The 18,707-nt window shown below is 44.2% G+C and overlaps 1 protein-coding gene across 4 annotated transcripts in view; it reads right to left on the reverse strand.

Moving 5' to 3' along the window:
• Window positions 1–6,808: 6,808 nt before the first annotated feature.
• The window catches only part of LOC124036170 (voltage-dependent calcium channel subunit alpha-2/delta-1), a 132,818-nt gene continuing 120,919 nt past the window's right edge, over window positions 6,809–18,707 (reverse strand). For 2 of the 4 annotated variants that reach the window (XM_046350400.1, XM_046350391.1), the window contains exons 37-39: window positions 11,299–11,381; window positions 10,844–10,932; window positions 6,809–8,986 (exon numbers count right to left, since the gene is read on the reverse strand). In XM_046350400.1, the coding sequence (XP_046206356.1) occupies window positions 8,950–8,986; window positions 10,844–10,932; window positions 11,299–11,381 (209 nt within the window). In that variant the 3' untranslated portion in view covers window positions 6,809–8,949. The remainder of the gene's footprint in view (window positions 8,987–10,843; window positions 10,933–11,298; window positions 11,382–18,707) is intronic. The other 2 variants (XM_046350420.1, XM_046350409.1) reach the window with 1 other exon arrangement.

The following is an 18,707-nucleotide window of genomic DNA, read 5'->3' on the forward strand; positions in this document are numbered from 1 at the left end:
TTGATGTTGCAATCATTATATACTTTGTCAAAGCTCCTTCCAGTCTGTAAACCAAGGCCTTTAGACTTTTAACTGTTGCCAGACACACACACACTCCCCAATGATATACAGCAGCTCCTTTTCAATCCACCAGATACACACACACACATACATGCACGCAGGCATTCGTGCATGTACAGACACATATGCAGACAGGGGCGTCATTAACCCATTATTTTAGAGGGGGCACAAAGTACTTGAGGATGGAACAGTTTTATCATTATGACAAATGGTCAGTGGCTCCCAAACTCGGAATTGAAATGGGGTCCCCTGAGAAAAACTATAATCTTATCAAACAAAGTAAAAACTTGTTTCTCTCAAATGGGCATAGAATACAACCTTTTAGTTTAGCCTGCGAGACCTAAAACTGAGAGAATATGAACACGCAGAGTTAACTAGGGAATATAATGTTTTCCAAGTGGGATCTCCTGCATTTTCTAGTGTCAATTTGGTGTTGTGTTCAGAAACAGTTTGGGAAGCCCCTTGCATAGGTTATCTAAGCATACCTCTTTAGCTGTTAAATAGTAATTTTAGTGAGGATGTCATTCTGACTGTTGTAAATCAAACATCTGAATATACTGCATTAACATTTGATTTATTTATTTAACTAGCAAGTCAGTTAAGAACAAATTCTTATTTTCAATGATGGCTTAGAAACAGTGAGTTAGCTGCCTTGTTCAGGGGCAGAACAACAGATTTGTACCTTGTCAGCTTGGAGATTTGATCTTGCAACCTTTTGGTTACAAGTCCAACGCTCTAACCACTAGGCTAAGAATTGAAAACGATGAAGGAAAAAGGAAACCGCACAATGCTCTTGACAGTATCACTGATCTTCAATAAGCTGACGTATCGGCCTCAAGGCCTTCGTCAGAGCTTAATATTACATCAAAATTACAATACAGGACATGGGATCATAACCCACATCATCAATACAGGCACATATCATGGCATCATAATTAATGCACAAATATTATGCATATTATCATAAGGTGTCAGATTACATTTAAACCAAGCATTTTTCTGCATATCTAAGCATACCTCTTGAGCTGTCTGTATCCTCCTGACTGATGGTTCTTTTTTAAAGAAACTAAATATGCATCTCTGCTAAAATCTGGGTAAAAGATTGAAAGAAATGTGAGTCTTATTCAGTACATTTAGTAATTACTTGCTTTTCTAAAGTAGGCATGCCAGCTAAGGTAGTTAGACAAGCTACTCTAACTTGACTGAATGGCTGAAATGGCTTGGTAGCTAGTTGTGAGGTCGGGAGAATGGGAACCTTTCCAGCTGGCAAGCTATAGCCAACTTCATAAAATTGTTAGGTGGCTAGTATTGCAGAGAAACAAAACTTTTTTGTGGTATTTATTTCCTTCATCGACAGCTAAAATCAAGTCAACACTGTCTGCATTCACTAGTGTCCATCCTGACTAGCATATCTCAGAGTGCACCTTGGAAGGAACTACTAGGGAGAATAGGGAGAGGTACTCTTTGCCTGATCCAGTTGTGCCACCTCTGCAAAATAACGCTGACAGATCATTCATAAATAATAATAAATAATTATGATAAAACATGGGCTTAAAAATAAGTTAAGTAATTAATTTAATATCCGAAGAATTTAAATACAGGACACATCTGAGGGGGCATGTACCCTTGTGCCCCCTATGGGCATGACGCATCTGCACACACCCAAAGACAAACCTTATCAGTTATTCAGTGTTTGTCCTTTGTCGCCAGTGTTTATGGGTGTTGATGTGAAACAATCCCTGAGTAGAATACCCTATCCTTTTGAGGTCCTTCTGTAGCTCAGTTGGTAGAGCATGGCGCTTGTAACGCCAGGGTAGTGGGTTCGATTCCCGGGACCACCCATACATAGAATGTATGCACACATGACTGTAAGTCGCTTTGGATAAAAGCGTCTGCTAAATGGCATATTATTTATTATATTATTGTATAACCCACTAACCATAACGGTTTAGCTCACACATCCTTTTGTATAACCCACTAACCATAACGGTTTAACTCACACATCCTTTTGTATAACCCACTAACCATAACGGTTTAGCTCACACATCCTTTTGTATAACCCACTAACCATAACGGTTTAACTCACACATCCTTTTGTATAACCCACTAACCATAACGGTTTAGCTCACACATCCTTTTGTATAACCCACTAACCATAACGGTTTAGCTCACACATCCTTTTGTATAACCCACTAACCATAACGGTTTAGCTCACACATCCTTTTGTATAACCCACTAACCATAACGGTTTAACTCACACATCCTTTTGTATAACCCACTAACCATAACGGTTTAACTCACACATCCTTTTGTATAACCCACTAACCATAACGGTTTAACTCACACATCCTTTTGTATAACCCACTAACCATAATGGTTTAACTCACACATCCTTTTGTATAACCCACTAACCATAACGGTTTAACTCACACATCCTTTTGTATAACCCACTAACCATAACGGTTTAACTCACACATCCTTTTGTATAACCCACTAACCATAACGGTTTAGCTCACACATCCTTTTGTATAACCCACTACCCATAACGGTTTAGCTCACACATCCTTTTGTATAACCCACTAACCATAACGGTTTAACTCACACATCCTTTTGTATAACCCACTAACCATAACGGTTTAACTCACACATCCTTTTGTATAACCCACTAACCATAACGGTTTAACTCACACATCCTTTTGTATAACCCACTAACCATAACGGTTTAACTAACACATCCTTTTGTATAACCCACTAACCATAACGGTTTAGCTCACACATCCTTTTGTATAACCCACTACCCATAACGGTTTAGCTCACACATCCTTTTGTATAACCCACTAACCATAACGGTTTAGCTCACACATCCTTTTGTATAACCCACTAGCTCACACATCCTTTTGTATAACCCACTAACCATAACGGTTTAGCTCACACATCCTTTTGTATAACCCACTAACCATAACGGTTTAACTCACACATCCTTTTGTATAACCCACTAACCATAACGGTTTAACTCACACATCCTTTTGTATAACCCACTAACCATAACGGTTTAGCTCACACATCCTTTTGTATAACCCACTAACCATAACGGTTTAACTCACACATCCTTTTGTATAACCCACTAACCATAACGGTTTAACTCACACATCCTTTTGTATAACCCACTAACCATAACGGTTTAACTCACACATCCTTTTGTATAACCCACTAACCATAACGGTTTAACTCACACATCCTTTTGTATAACCCACTAACCATAACGGTTTAACTCACACATCCTTTTGTATAACCCACTAACCATAACGGTTTAACTCACACATCCTTTTGTATAACCCACTAACCATAACGGTTTAACTCACACATCCTTTTGTATAACCCACTAACCATAACGGTTTAACTCACACATCCTTTTGTATTTTTACCACGTGCGTGTGTATTTGTGTCAGAACTGATATTTGTAATTAGCATGTTGATGGTAAGCATTATGCACACTATGCCAAACAGGGTTCAGGTGGGGTCACGCACACACACAGTGCAACCCTCTGCAATGCCCCTGTGTGTGTGTGTCCGTATGAGATTGATTACCCTCTGAAGAAGCGGGGACCCAGCAGCTGGGAATGATCTACTACACATGCTGGCACCCCCCTCTACAAAATGAATCTCTGTTCAGTCTCCTGTGTGTGTGTGTGTGTGTGTGTGTGTGTGTGTGTGTGTGTGTGTGTGTGTGTGTGTGTGTGTGTGTGTGTGTGTGTGTGTGTGTGTGTGTGTGTGTGTGTGTGTGTGTGTGTGTGTGTGTGTGTGGTGGGCGTCTAAGGGGACTTTACAGGGCGGTAGCCAGAGGCAGAGTGCTAAACTCTGATGGCTGCCATGTACCTTAAACCACCAACAGATTACTCATTACAGTGTCAAATACTTTATTTGAATCCACCACACACACACATACATACACGCACACACATTTGTTTTACTATCCTTGTGGGGACCAAGCAATTGATTCCTATTCAAAGTCCTATTTTCCCTAACCCCTAACACTAACAGCTAACCCTACTTCTAACTCTAACCGTAATTGTAATCCTAACCCTTACTGTATGCCTAAAATATAATTTTTCCTTGTGGGGACCTGTGGATTTTCCTTGTTTTACTATCCTTGTCATGACTTCTGGTCCCCACAAGGATAGTAAAAGCAAACACAAACACACACCTGGGGGCCCTGCATCCTGCTGATCCTGTAGGTCAGGTTGGGAATGTTGACTTTAATTCCAGCACCCACAGGAGAATCAAAAGAATACTGGGGAATGTTAGGATTTATTGTTGACTGATTCCAAATTGACTGGGTTAAACTATCTAGAACCTAAAAGGGTTCTTCAGCTGTCTCCACAGGAGAACCCTTTGAAAAACTATTTTTGTTTCAAAGTTTTGGGGACCCGGTGTCCACGTAGGATACATGTAGCTCTGTGTGTGGAAACTTTTCACCACAGGTAAGATATTCAACTTGTTTAGTGTAGTACGTTTGTTACTCCACTCGTTACACGTGGATGCATATTCCGTTGTTACTCCACTCACAACACATAGCTGTATAGTCAGTTTGTTTGTGTTGTTGGTCTTGGCTAGCTTAATGTTCTGGATGGTAGTTAGCTAGCTTTCACTTCCGTGGCTACTAGTGTCGTCATGAAAAGGGCCATGAGGGAAGCACTATAATATTAGGTTTTGTCATGAGCAGGCAATTTGGTCATATTTCGACATGTTTTACTTCAATGTAGATTTGTAATTTACTAAAACAAACAGAAAACAAGAAAAATAGCTTTTGAAAAATGATGACCCTGCTTATGGGAACAAACCCTCCCCTCTGCTCTGACTGGAACAACTAATCTATAACCAATTCAAATGAAGGTCAGAGGTCAACTAAATTAGGGCCGCTTGATTAGAGATGTTTATTCAGGCTAGGTCTAATGGCCGTATGGTTAAGGTTAGGTTCATGGTATTTCTTACGGCCTCAGTTTACTAATGAGTATCAAATGTCTATATCAACGCACAGTGCTCTGATCAGAGACAGTGCTGGTCTTTCTCTCAGCTGAACATCATAGTTCCCAAGTTCAACATAGCACAACTCAGAAACACATAGCAGTGTGCTGACTCTTTATGTGTAAGGTACTGTTATTTCAGTCAAAAATAAGGCTTTTTTCCTGTGACCATTTCTGAAGTTGAGGTAATTCCTTCATCACCCCCCACCCTCCTCTCTCTCCTTCGTTCACTCTCTCTCTTCCTCAGTCTCTGTTAACTCTGAGCACTGGCATGTAAGGAGATAGCAGCCATGGTAAAGGCTATGAGCCCCATCACTACAGATGAGGAGTCACATTACACACAGACCCCCCAAGCTAACCATCCCTTCACACACACACACCAAGACCTGCCAGTACAGCCCAACGTGATTCTTTTGAGCTTTCCTTTCCCAGTATAACAAACACAACAATCAAAAAATGAACAGTAGTTGAATTCATCCAAATATAACATTGGGTAAACAACAACATAAACCTAAAGACACTCTGACCTGTCAGAGCCGTGATGCTTGACCAGAGCAGAAAATAGGCCAAGTCGGTTTCTCCCCCTGTCAAGACATCACAGAGAGAGGGGACATGCTATGGCACTACACATCTCTCTGTCTTTCATCTGCATGGACACCTGTCCACGGTAATGTTGTGCCAGCACTGCCAGCACATTACACTGAGGTATTAGAACAATCATTCTGATTAAAGAAAGAAGAAGGCGATGCACTATATTTCTCCAAAAGCATCTTAGATACAACATTTTGCATCCACAAATATCCCATTATGTAAAGGGTGTTATCACAGTTTGCAGGCCTTTAGAGTGTGTGGTTGAAGAATGTCCCATTGGTACCAGGTCATTCTGAGTGAGAACCCCTGTACTGTGGCTTTACCATGATGTATCATCAGTTAGGGAGTCCAGTAGTACACACTCACATGATCAGTATGAGAAAATAAATATCAACTCAAGTTGGCATAATGAATCCCAAGCCTTGAAGAATAACAGTGAAAATCTCTGCCACGGGCAGACTCACTGTAACTAATGGTTGGTCATAGTTGCATAATGCCCTATTAGTATATCAGAGAATCTGAGGAGCATTATTGCATTTTGAAAAACGTATTGTTATCAGTGTGCTAGAGAGCACAAGAACATCATATCATAGCTTTGTCGTTGTATGTCTATAAGACAGCCATGGTCATTGCATGTCTGTCAGTACCTTATGATGTTAAACCAAACACTGATGGGTGGCAGAGTTGAGTGATTAGAATGGCATACAGTGACATTCATCATTAAACAGACATTACAAGCCAGTGCTGTACAGTACATCCATGTACCTGCATGATTAGAGTTATTTACTATCCTGTCAGCGGCAGTACAGTTGACTCTGTGTCAAGGCTCCTAACTGCTGTGAGAGACTCTCAGTTGTTCTCGCAGAGCGATAGGAAGAGTTGTCCTCTCCCCTCACCTCATCTTTAGCAGTATTGTGACCTTGCTCTGCGCAGCTGAAAGATAATACCATGTTTGTCCTGATCTCTGACCCGCTGTTTGATCTCTCCAGCATGAACTATTATTAAATCATTATTGACGTATTACTTGTGGGAACAGGGGACCTCAAACAGTAAGCGTTCCTTTTATGTCCATCTGCTGTGCCAAGTTGCATGTCCATAAACTACTCTCCTGTTGAACGAACAGCTAATCAATAGACCATAACAATACTATACGTTTATTGTGAATACATCATATTTGCACAAGAATCACAACCATGTTATATAAACATTATAGCTCCTTTTTTCACTTTCTTTTTTTTTCTTCTTTTTTTTTTACAGTAAATATCATTATTGTACAAATGTATACAAAATTGAATCAGGCTAGTCAAGTTACACAAAAGAGTAAGTCATGTATTAAAGCACAATCAAGGATTTCCCCAGGGACATGCCTGTACCAGGGCTACATAATGTTCCTGGTGTTATACACACGTCAACACGTGACTCCGGATAAACAGGCATGATCCTGAACGCCAAACCATTTAGTCACACGATGGCCATGGCAGAAAGGACAACACTGGCAGCGACAGGCCCTGATGTAAAAACGACATAACATGAGCTGTTAGTTCTTCATTTCGGGTTAGGGTTACAGTGCTGCTTTTTTGTAATGTGTAGTTTACAGTGAACTTAACTTTTGGTTAGGTTGGGATAAGAGTGGGTTAAGAATTGAAACTGTCTGTGGTTCAGGTCTGTGGTAACAGGGCCTGTACCTTGGTCCTCTCCATCATGGCCAAACAGTGACTTATCCATGGTTTGAGGAGCGTCCAACATCGAACAGACTCATCCCGTCACATTGCAGCATTCTGACACCGAGCTTTCAGCGTCTCGTTGACAGCACTTAGAGAGCAACACAAAGAAGAAACAAGCAGTAGAAGAAGACGGAAAAGAAACATTCTTTATACTGTATATGCTGATATCATTCTCCAGTTGTCTGCTCACCAGGGCATGTGATACAAACTCCTGTAGTCTTTTGGAAAGCTTTTCCGTCTTTCACTTTGCTGAAATCCTGAGTCTGGGGATCCAGAGGAAACTAACTTCAGGAGCACATTGTTCTACAGAGGTGGGTTCAAGTCTGTCTGGCAGTCTGAAGGTAAATGAGACTGACACCCAGGCTAGATAGATACCAGCTAGTTATGTAACATAGGAAACACATCTCTGAGCTACTGCTCCTGCTCTACTACTACACATAGCATACTGTACGGCGTGCAACTGGGACACATTGGGACATCATTCCAATGACTCCCCATCAAAGATTAACTCTGGATATATGAATGGGATGTTGACGCTACATAGGCACTAGGAATCTGATGCATCAAATGAAGCTATACTGTATATGTATCTATAAAGACCTGGGTCAAATAGATAGTGTATCACTTGAGTTGCACTAGATTTCACTTTCCCGGTGCAATGGAACCAATGGAATAGTCCCAAAAGTACAACCATGCTCAATCAGCAAGTGAACCTAAATGAAGCACACCAACAGTATTTAGAAAGTATTTGGCTCAGGTCATAGATTGGTACCATGGACATAACGATATTAAAGTAGGATTTGACCATGTTATCAGAGTCTCTTTCATGGGCCAACTATCCCCATTACTCTAATGAGCTTTATTTGGTGTCATAGTTGGTGTTGTTCAGCTCTCTGTTGAGTGAACCCTACTAGTCTACTGCATCTATTTACTCGCTCCTGGTTAACCTGGAACAGTTGGAATATTGAGAACTTTGCTGTCCATTTCAGTTACAGCGTTTGTTGTCTTCATAATGATCTTTTTCTACATATAATAAATATCATAAGCAACAATAATACAAACAACTAGGCATACACAAATCATTTGCTGTCAGTGAAAATTAATATGTTGGCATGAAAGGACAGCCACTCAACCTCCCTCAGACTCAAACCAATACATAGATACTACAGAATTAAAGGGTTTGGTTAGCTCTTACTGTTGCACCATAGAATAGAATAGAATAGAATAGAATAGAATAGAATATCTCAGGCAATTGAAACATGGTAGAGAAGAGAAGTGAGCGATGAGAGAGAGCACCCTTTGGCATTGGAGAACGATGGGAGAACAGGAGAGTGACTCCTCTTCCATACTGGCAGTGAGTTAACACATCAGTGATTACGTTCAGGGGATGGATCGTCAGAAAACAGTCCAATGTAAAACACTGTCTAAGTGAGATGTGAGTGTGTATGTGTGTGCATTTGTGTGTTTGTGTAGGGGTCATGAGTCTCGGGAGCCAGTGAGGAGCCACAGCAGCAGTAGTTGGAGCCCCAACAAGGGCCAGAGAGAGGAGCTTAGAGAGGTCCCGCCCCCACAGTCAGAATCATCCTCCTGTTGGACACAACAAACGGTAATCAGACAGGCAGCCAATGAGATAATTCAAGCCAGATTATGTGGCAAATAACAGATGAAACACATATTACAAGGCTGCGTTCAGGAGAGCAACATTATTGAAATCTCAGTGTGTTTGTCCTCCAGTTTGATGCCAGTGTTCAAGATATCTGTCAAAATATGTCCCCACGTGTCAGACATACGCAACACCAACACAGGCTCTACTCAGGGATGTGTTTTGTCCCCACTCCTGTACATCTTGTTCACTAATAGTTGTACTAGTTCCCATCCTGACAGACACAAGTTCGCTGATGACACTGCCTTGATCAGCCTGTTGCATGATGACGAGGAACATCATGGCCCGGTCCTAGATGACTTTGTAGAGTGGTGTGAGGAATCACACTTGGTCCTCAATACCAATAAGACCAAAGAGATGTGCATAGACTTCAGGAAGCGTACAACACCAACCTCTGCAACATCTATCAGAGGTCAGAATATAGAGATTGTAGAGGAATATAAATATCTGGGTGTCCTCTTGGGACAATAAGCTTCAGTGGAGTAAATGTACAGACCTGATCTACAAAAAGAGCCAACAGAGACTGTACTTTCTCAAAACGTTGGGATCATTAAATATAGACTCTACTGTACTGACTCTGTTTTACAAATCTTTCATTGAGAGTATTTTAACGTTTTGTATTGTTTGTTGGTTTGGCAATGTCACTGACAGCCAGAGAAATATGCTGAGAAGGATTATCACCACAGCCAGCAAGGTACTTGGAGTCAAACAGACAGGCCTGAATGAGATCTTCAAGGTCAGGGCCCTCTGTAAGGCTGACAAAATCATTTTAGACCCAAGCCACCCCCTGTACCTGGACTTTGAACTACTCCACTCTGGGTGCAGGTATAGGGCATCTCTCAGCAGGAAGAACACAACTAGACAATCATTTGTGCCAGGTGTGATATCGCTCCTAAATAGCTTGGGCTAATGTTCCTATCGATCTAGTAAGGACAACAGCTTGTCTCTTTTTATTGGTATGCAACTGTTATGAAAGTTGATTGTCAATTTATTTTGTTACTTAAACGTCACTTTAAACGTGTAAATGACACTGCAACAATAAAGTCAGTAAAGTAAATATCTGTGCATGCTCTTGGCCTTGGTGAGTGTGTATGTTTGTGTGTGTGTGTGTGTGTCGTACAGTACAGCACATCGTAAAAGGTAGGAAACTCATTTGTTGCTTCCTCAATTTACTCTAGAGGGAATATAGACTGCAGAGGAACTTCCCTCGTTCAGTTGGGGAAGAGGGCTTTGTCCTACATTCACTCTCCGAAGAGGATCTACATCCACTGTATAATACCTGTCCCCTCCATTCCCAGGCCAGCCGAAGCATCGCTCCCGGCCTGTGTGTGTGTGACAGGTCTATTATGGGCAGTACGAAGACTTTGTGTCAGAATAGGCAAGGGAAATACTGTGGGGTATGTTAAATATTTACATGAGTGATGTCAGTATTTTTCAGAGTAGGAGATGATGTCACATTCACAGTAGCAGCCTTCTCACCATCAATCACATTCCATCCACATCAACATGACTTAACAGTACACTATTCACCTGGTGTAGAATTACATGATCAAGTGGTAGATGCCTTTCTTTTGCTCTTGGTTTATCCAAGTGTGTTTATGCATTTGATGGAAGTATTAGAAGCCACGTAGTAATTGATACCACATAGCTAGTAGTGGCTATGTGTAAGGTCCGATTATTGGAAGGTTTCAGGTCAGTTAGTAGTTGATGTGTGTAAGGCCTGACTATGAACAGTGGTGGAGTGACATGTCTCAGTTCAGTTTGTATTGAAGGACACTGACCCTGGGCCCAGCATCAACACCTGCAGCAACAGGAGGAGGGGGACGGGACTCAGACCAGAGACACCGCTGATTGGACACAGGGGCTCGTCCTACCATTTCAAACAAGAGCCAATGGAGATGCAAAATGAAGGATGGAAATTGGAAATAGAAAAAGAGACAAGGAGAAAGAAAAAATGTAAAAGATGAGAATGAAGATTTCATGCAAAAACACAGTTACTGTAGTGCCAGTTAATGAAAGTCAGTTTAAAGCGTGAGATAATGCAGGATGATATAACTTAATGAAATATGTCAGAAAGATGAGAGAATGAACATGAGAAGACCTGTCATGCAAAGCAACCAGTTCATTTGATAGAACAAAAAAGATCCCTGAGAGCAAAATGTAAAACAGATAAACAAATTCATGCAATCAGGCAATGAAGAACATTCAAACCAAGAGATAGAGAAAGAGAACTTACGTCTATGTTGTTGTCGAAACACACGTCAGGTCCTTTCCTGTATCTGGGGTTCTGAGCCAGCTCACAGGGGTCGGGACCCTGGGCTGCACAAACACACACACTAAGGAAATACTAACACACTCACACCTCCTATTAGTACAATACTCCCACTCTCATCTTAAATGCTGACACGTCCTGGTCAAACATACTGCAGATCTCTAACATCTCACACCTTTAACACTCCACCTTACAAACTCAGACATATCACCCTGTCTGCGGCAGAGTATTATCCTTTAACACGCTCCCTTACAAACTCAGACATATCACCCTGTCTGTGGCAGAGTATTATCCTTTAACACGCTCCCTTACAAACTCAGACATATCACCCTGTCTGTGGCAGAGTAGTATCCTTTAACACGCTCCCTTACAAACTCAGACATATCACCCTGTCTGTGGCAGAGTATTATCCTTTAACACGCTCCCTTACAAACTCAGACATATCACCCTGTCTGTGGCAGAGTATTATCCTTTAACACTCCACCTTACAAACTCAGACATATCACCCTGTCTGTGGCAGAGTATTATCCTTTAACACGCTTCCTTACAAACTCAGACATATCACCCTGTCTGTGGCAGAGTATTATCCTTTAACACTCCACCTTACAAACTCAGACATATCACCCTGTCTGTGGCAGAGTATTATCCTTTAACACGCTCCCTTACAAACTCAGACATATCACCCTGTCTGTGGCAGAGTATTATCCTTTAACACGCTGTGGCAGAGTATTTCCTTACAAACTCAGACATATCACCCTGTCTGTGGCAGAGTATTATCCTTTAACACGCTTCCTTACAAACTCAGACATATCACCCTGTCTGTGGCAGAGTATTATCCTTTAACACTCCACCTTACAAACTCAGACATATCACCCTGTCTGTGGCAGACTATTATCCTTTAACACGCTTCCTTACAAACTCAGACATATCACCCTGTCTGTGGCAGAGTAGTATCCTTTAACACGCTCCCTTACAAACTCAGACATATCACCCTGTCTGTGGCAGAGTATTATCCTTTAACACGCTCCCTTACATACTCAGACATATCACCCTGTCTGTGGCAGAGTAGTATCCTTTAACACGCTCCCTTACAAACTCAGACATATCACCCTGTCTGTGGCAGAGTAGTATCCTTTAACACGCTCCCTTACAAACTCAGACATATCACCCTGTCTGTGGCAGAGTAGTATCCTTTAACACGCTCCCTTACAAACTCAGACATATCACCCTGTCTGTGGCAGAGTATTATCCTTTAACACTCCACCTTACAAACTCAGACATATCACCCTGTCTGTGGCAGAGTATTATCCTTTAACACGCTTCCTTACAAACTCAGACATATCACCCTGTCTGTGGCAGAGTATTATCCTTTAACACGCTCCCTTACAAACTCAGACATATCACCCTGTCTGTGGCAGAGTATTATCCTTTAACACGCTTCCTTACAAACTCAGACATATCACCCTGTCTGTGGCAGAGTATTATCCTTTAACACGCTCCCTTACAAACTCAGACATATCACTGTTATGCAGGTGAATGAGGACCCAAAAGCGACTTGGCGAAAACAGAGTTTTTAATCCAGTAAAGTTACTTTACAAACAAAAGGCATAATACTACTCGTAATGACGAGAACAGACTGGAGACTTGATCAAGAACTGCAGGTTGCCTCGGGAAGGCACTTGAACGTAGCAGACTCAGACACCTGCTCACCACGCAGCATCTGAGGGAAACACGACACGACAGGGCAATACATAGACACAGCACGGTGAATAATAGACAAGGATCCGACAGGACAGGAACGGAAAACAAGGGAAGAAATAGGGACTCTAATCAGGGGAAAAGATAAGGAACAGGTGTGGGAAGACTAAATGATTGATTAGGGGAATAGGAACAGCTGGGAGCAGGAACGGAACGATAGAGAGAAGAGAGAGCGAGAGAGTGAGAGAGGGAGGGGGGAGAGAGAGGGATAGAAAGAGGGAAAGAACCTAATAAGACCAGCAGAGGGAAACGAATAGAAGGGGAAGCACAGGGACAAGACATGATAATCAATGACAAAACATGACAGTACCCCCCCACTCACCGAGCGCCTCCTGGCGCACTCGAGGAGGAATCCTGGCGGCAACGGAGGAAATCATCAATAAGTGAACGGTCCAGCACGTCCCGAGACGGAACCCAACTCCTCTCCTCAGGACCGTAACCCTCCCAATCCACTAAGTATTGGTGACCCCGTCCCCGAGAACGCATGTCCATGATCTTACGTACCTTGTAAATAGGTGCGCTCTCGACAAGGACGGGAGGGGGGGAGGGAAGACGAACGGGGGTGCGAAGAAAGGGCTTGACACAGGAGACATGGAAGACAGGATGGACGCGACGAAGATGTCGCGGAAGAAGCAGTCGCACAGCGACAGGATTGACGACCTGGGAGACACGGAACGGACCAATGAACCGCGGAGTCAACTTACGAGAAGCTGTCGTAAGAGGAAGGTTGCGAGTGGAAAGCCACACTCTCAGGCCGCAACGATACCTTAGTCTCTTAATCCTACGTTTATTGGCGGCTCTCACAGTCTGTGCCCTGTAACGGCAAAGTGCAGACCTCACCCTCCTCCAGGTGCGCTCACAACGTTGGACAAACGCTTGAGCGGAGGGAACGCTGGACTCGGCAAGCTGGGATGAGAACAGAGGAGGCTGGTAACCCAGACTACTCTGAAACGGAGATAACCCGGTAGCAGACGAAGGAAGCGAGTTGTGAGCGTATTCTGCCCAGGGAGCTGTTCTGCCCAAGACGCAGGGTTTCTGAAAGAAAGGCTCGTAGTATGCGACCAATCGTCTGATTGGCCCCTCTGCTTGACCGTTAGACTGGGGATGAAACCCGGAAGAGAGACTGACGGATCACCAATCAAACGACAGAACTCCCTCCAAAACTGTGATGTGAATTGCGGGCCTCTGTCTGAAACGGCGTCTAACGGGAGGCCATGAATTCTGAACACATTCTCGATGATGATTTGTGCCGTCTCCTTAGCGGAAGGAAGTTTAGCGAGGGGAATGAAATGTGCCGCCTTAGAGAACCTATCGACAACCGTAAGAATCACAGTCTTCCCCGCAGACAAAGGCAGACCGGTAATGAATTCTAGGGCGATGTGAGACCATGGTCGAGAAGGAATGGGGAGCGGTCTGAGACGACCGGCAGGAGGAGAGTTACCCGACTTAGTCTGCGCGCAGTCCAACAAGCAGCCACGAAACGGCGCGTGTCACGCTCCTGAGTCGGCCACCAAAAGCGCTGGCGAATAGACGCAAGAGTGCCTCGAACACCGGGATGACCAGCTAACTTGGCAGAGTGAGCCCACTGAAGAACAGCCAGACGAGTGGAAACAGGAACGAAAAGGAGGTTACTCGCGGCGACGCAGTGTGCGTGAGTGCTTGCTTAACCTGTCTTTCAATTCCCAGACTGTCAACCCGACAACACGCCCATAAGGAAGAATCCCTCGGGATCAGTAGAAGCCACAGAAGAACTAAACAGACGGGATAAGGCATCAGGCTTGGTGTTTTTGCTACCCGGACGGTAAGAAATCACAAACTCGAAACGAGCGAAAAACAACGCCCAACGAGCTTGACGGGCATTAAGTCGTTTGGCAGAACGGATGTACTCAAGGTTCTTATGGTCTGTCCAAACGACAAAAGGAACGGTCGCCCCTCCAACCACTGTCGCCATTCGCCTAGGGCTAAGCGGATGGCGAGCAGTTCACGGTTACCCACATCATAGTTGCGCTCAGATGGCGACAGGCGATGAGAAAAATAAGCGCAAGGATGAACCTTATCGTCAGACTGGAAGCGCTGGGATAGAATGGCTCCCACGCCTACCTCTGAAGCGTCAACCTCGACAAAGAATTGTCTAGTGACGTCAGGAGTAACGAGGATAGGAGCGGACGTAAAACGTTCTCTTAGAAGATCAAAAGCTCCCTGGGCGGAACCGGACCACTTAAAACACGTCTTGACAGAAGTAAGAGCTGTGAGAGGGGCAGCAACTTGACCGAAATTACGAATGAAACGCCGATAGAAATTAGCGAAACCTAAAAAGCGCTGCAACTCGACACGTGACCTTGGAACGGGCCAATCACTGACAGCTTGGACCTTAGCGGAATCCATCTGAATGCCTTCAGCGGAAATAACGGAACCGAGAAAAGTAACGGAGGAGACATGAAAAGAGCACTTCTCAGCCTTTACGTAGAGACAATTCTCTAAAAGGCGCTGTAGAACACGTCGAACGCGCTGAACATGAATCTCGAGTGACGGTGAAAAAATCAGGATATCGTCAAGATAGACAAAAACAAAGATGTTCAGCATGTCTCTCAGAACATCATTAACTAATGCCTGAAAAACAGCTGGCGCATTGGCGAGACCAAACGGCAGAACCCGGTACTCAAAATGCCCTAACGGAGTGTTAAACGCCGTTTTCCACTCGTCCCCCTCTCTGATGCGCACGAGATGGTAGCGTTACGAAGGTCCAACTTAGTAAAGCACCTGGCTCCCTGCAGAATCTCGAAGGCTGATGACATAAGGGAAGCGGATAACGATTCTTAACCGTTATGTCATTCAGCCCTCGATAATCCACGCAGGGGCGCAGAGTACCGTCCTTCTTCTTAACAAAAAGAACCCCGCCCCGGCCGGAGAGGAAGAAGGCACTATGGTACCGGCGTCAAGAGACACAGATAAATAATCCTCGAGAGCCTTACGTTCGGGAGCCGACAGAGAGTATAGTCTACCCCGAGGAGGAGTGGTCCCCGGAAGGAGATCAATACTACAATCATACGACCGGTGAGGAGGAAGGGAGTTGGCTCGGGACCGACTGAAGACCGTGCGCAGATCATGATATTCCTCCGGCACTCCTGTCAAATCGCCAGGTTCCTCCTGAGAAGTGGGGACAGAAGAAATGGGAGGGATGGCAGACATTAAACACTTCACATGACAAGAAACGTTCCAGGATAGGATAGAATTACTAGACCAATTAATAGAAGGATTATGACATACTAGCCAGGGATGACCCAAAACAACAGGTGTAAAAGGTGAACGAAAAATCAAAAAAGAAATAGTCTCACTGTGGTTACCAGATACTGTGAGAGTTAAAGGTAGTGTCTCAAATCTGATACTGGGAAGATGACTACCATCTAAGGCAAACATGGGCGTAGGCTTGTCTAACTGTCTGAAAGGAATGTCATGTTTCCGAGCCCATGCTTCGTCCATGAAACAACCCTCAGCCCCAGAGTCAATCAAGGCACTGCATGTAGCACCCGAACCGGTCCAGCGTAGATGGACCGACATAGTAGTACAGGATCTAGATGAAGAGACCTGAGTAGTAGCGCTCACCAGTAGCCCTCCGCTTACTGATGAGCTCTGGCCTTTACTGGACATGAATTGACAAAATGTCCATCAAATCCGCAATAGAGGCACAGGCGGTTGGTGATCCTCCGTTCCCTCTCCTTGGTCGAGATGCGAATACCTCCCAGCTGCATGGGCTCAGTCTCTGAGCCAGAGGAGGGAGATGGTTGCGATGCGGAGCAGGGAAACACCGTTGACGCGAGCTCTCTTCCACGAGCTTGGTGACGAAGATCTATCCGTCGTTCTATGCGGATGGCGAGAGCAATCAAAGAGTCCACACTGGAAGGAACCTCCCGAGAGAGAATCTCATCTTTGACCACTGCGTGGAGTCCCTCCAGAAAACGAGCGAGCAGCGCCGGCTCGTTCCAGTCACTAGAGGCAGCAAGAGTGCGAAACTCTATAGAGTAATCCGTTATGGATCGATCACCTTGGCATAGGGAAGCCAGGGCCCTAGAAGCCTCCCTACCAAAAACTGAACGGTCAAAAACCCGAATCATCTCCTCTTTAAAGTTCTGGTAATTGTTAGAACAATCAGCCCTTGCCTCCCAGATAGCTGTGCCCCACTCTCGAGCCCGGCCAGTAAGGAGTGAAATGACGTAAGCAACCCGAGCTCTCTCGCTAGAGTATGTGTTGGGTTGGAGAGAGAACACAATATCACACTGGGTGAGAAAGGAGCGGCACTCCGTGGGCTGCCCGGAGTAGCAAGGTGGGTTATTAACCCTAGGTTCCGGAGGCTCGGCAGGCCAGGAAGTAACAGGTGGCACGAGACGAAGACTCTGGAACTGTCCAGAGAGGTCGGAAACCTGAGAGGCCAGGTTCTCCACGGCATGGCGAGCAGCAGACAATTCCTGCTCGTGTCTGCCGAGCATGGCTCCTTGGATCTCGACGGCAGTGTTACGAGCATCTGTAGTCGCTGGGTCCATTCCTTGGTCGGATCCTTCTGTTATGCAGGTGAATGAGGACCCAAAAGCGACTTGGCGAAAACAGAGTTTTTAATCCAGTAAAGTTACTTTACAAACAAAAGGCATAATACTACTCGTAATGACGAGAACAGACTGGAGACTTGATCAAGAACTGCAGGTTGCCTCGGGAAGGCACTTGAACGTAGCAGACTCAGACACCTGCTCACCAAGCAGCATCTGAGGGAAACACGACACGACAGGGCAATACATAGACACAGCACGGTGAATAATAGACAAGGATCCGACAGGACAGGAACGGAAAACAAGGGAAGAAATAGGGACTCTAATCAGGGGAAAAGATAAGGAACAGGTGTGGGAAGACTAAATGATTGATTAGGGGAATAGGAACAGCTGGGAGCAGGAACGGAACGATAGAGAGAAGAGAGAGCGAGAGAGTGAGAGAGGGAGGGGGAGAGAGAGGGATAGAAAGAGGGAAAGAACCTAATAAGACCAGCAGAGGGAAACGAATAGAAGGGGAAGCACAGGGACAAGACATGATAATCAATGACAAAACATGACAATCACCCTGTCTGTGGCAGAGTATTATCCTTTAACACGCTTCCTTACAAACTCAGACATATCACCCTGTCTGTGGCAGAGTATTATCCTTTAACACGCTTCCTTACAAACTCAGACATATCACCCTGTCTGTGGCAGAGTATTATCCTTTAACACGCTCCCTTACAAACTCAGACATATCACCCTGTCTGTGGCAGAGTATTATCCTTTAACACTCCACCTTACAAACTCAGACATATCACCCTGTCTGTGGCAGAGTATTATCCTTTAACACGCTTCCTTACAAACTCAGACATATCACCCTGTCTGTGGCAGAGTATTATCCTTTAACACTCCACCTTACAAACTCAGACATATCACCCTGTCTGTGGCAGAGTATTATCCTTTAACACGCATTCCTTACAAACTCAGACATATCACCCTGTCTGTGGCAGAGTATTATCCTTTAACACGCTTCCTTACAAACTCAGACATATCACCCTGTCTGTGGCAGAGTATTATCCTTTAACACGTTCCCTT

Source organism: Oncorhynchus gorbuscha, linkage group LG01 (genome assembly GCF_021184085.1).
Source record: "Oncorhynchus gorbuscha isolate QuinsamMale2020 ecotype Even-year linkage group LG01, OgorEven_v1.0, whole genome shotgun sequence".
Taxonomy (NCBI): domain Eukaryota; kingdom Metazoa; phylum Chordata; class Actinopteri; order Salmoniformes; family Salmonidae; genus Oncorhynchus; species Oncorhynchus gorbuscha.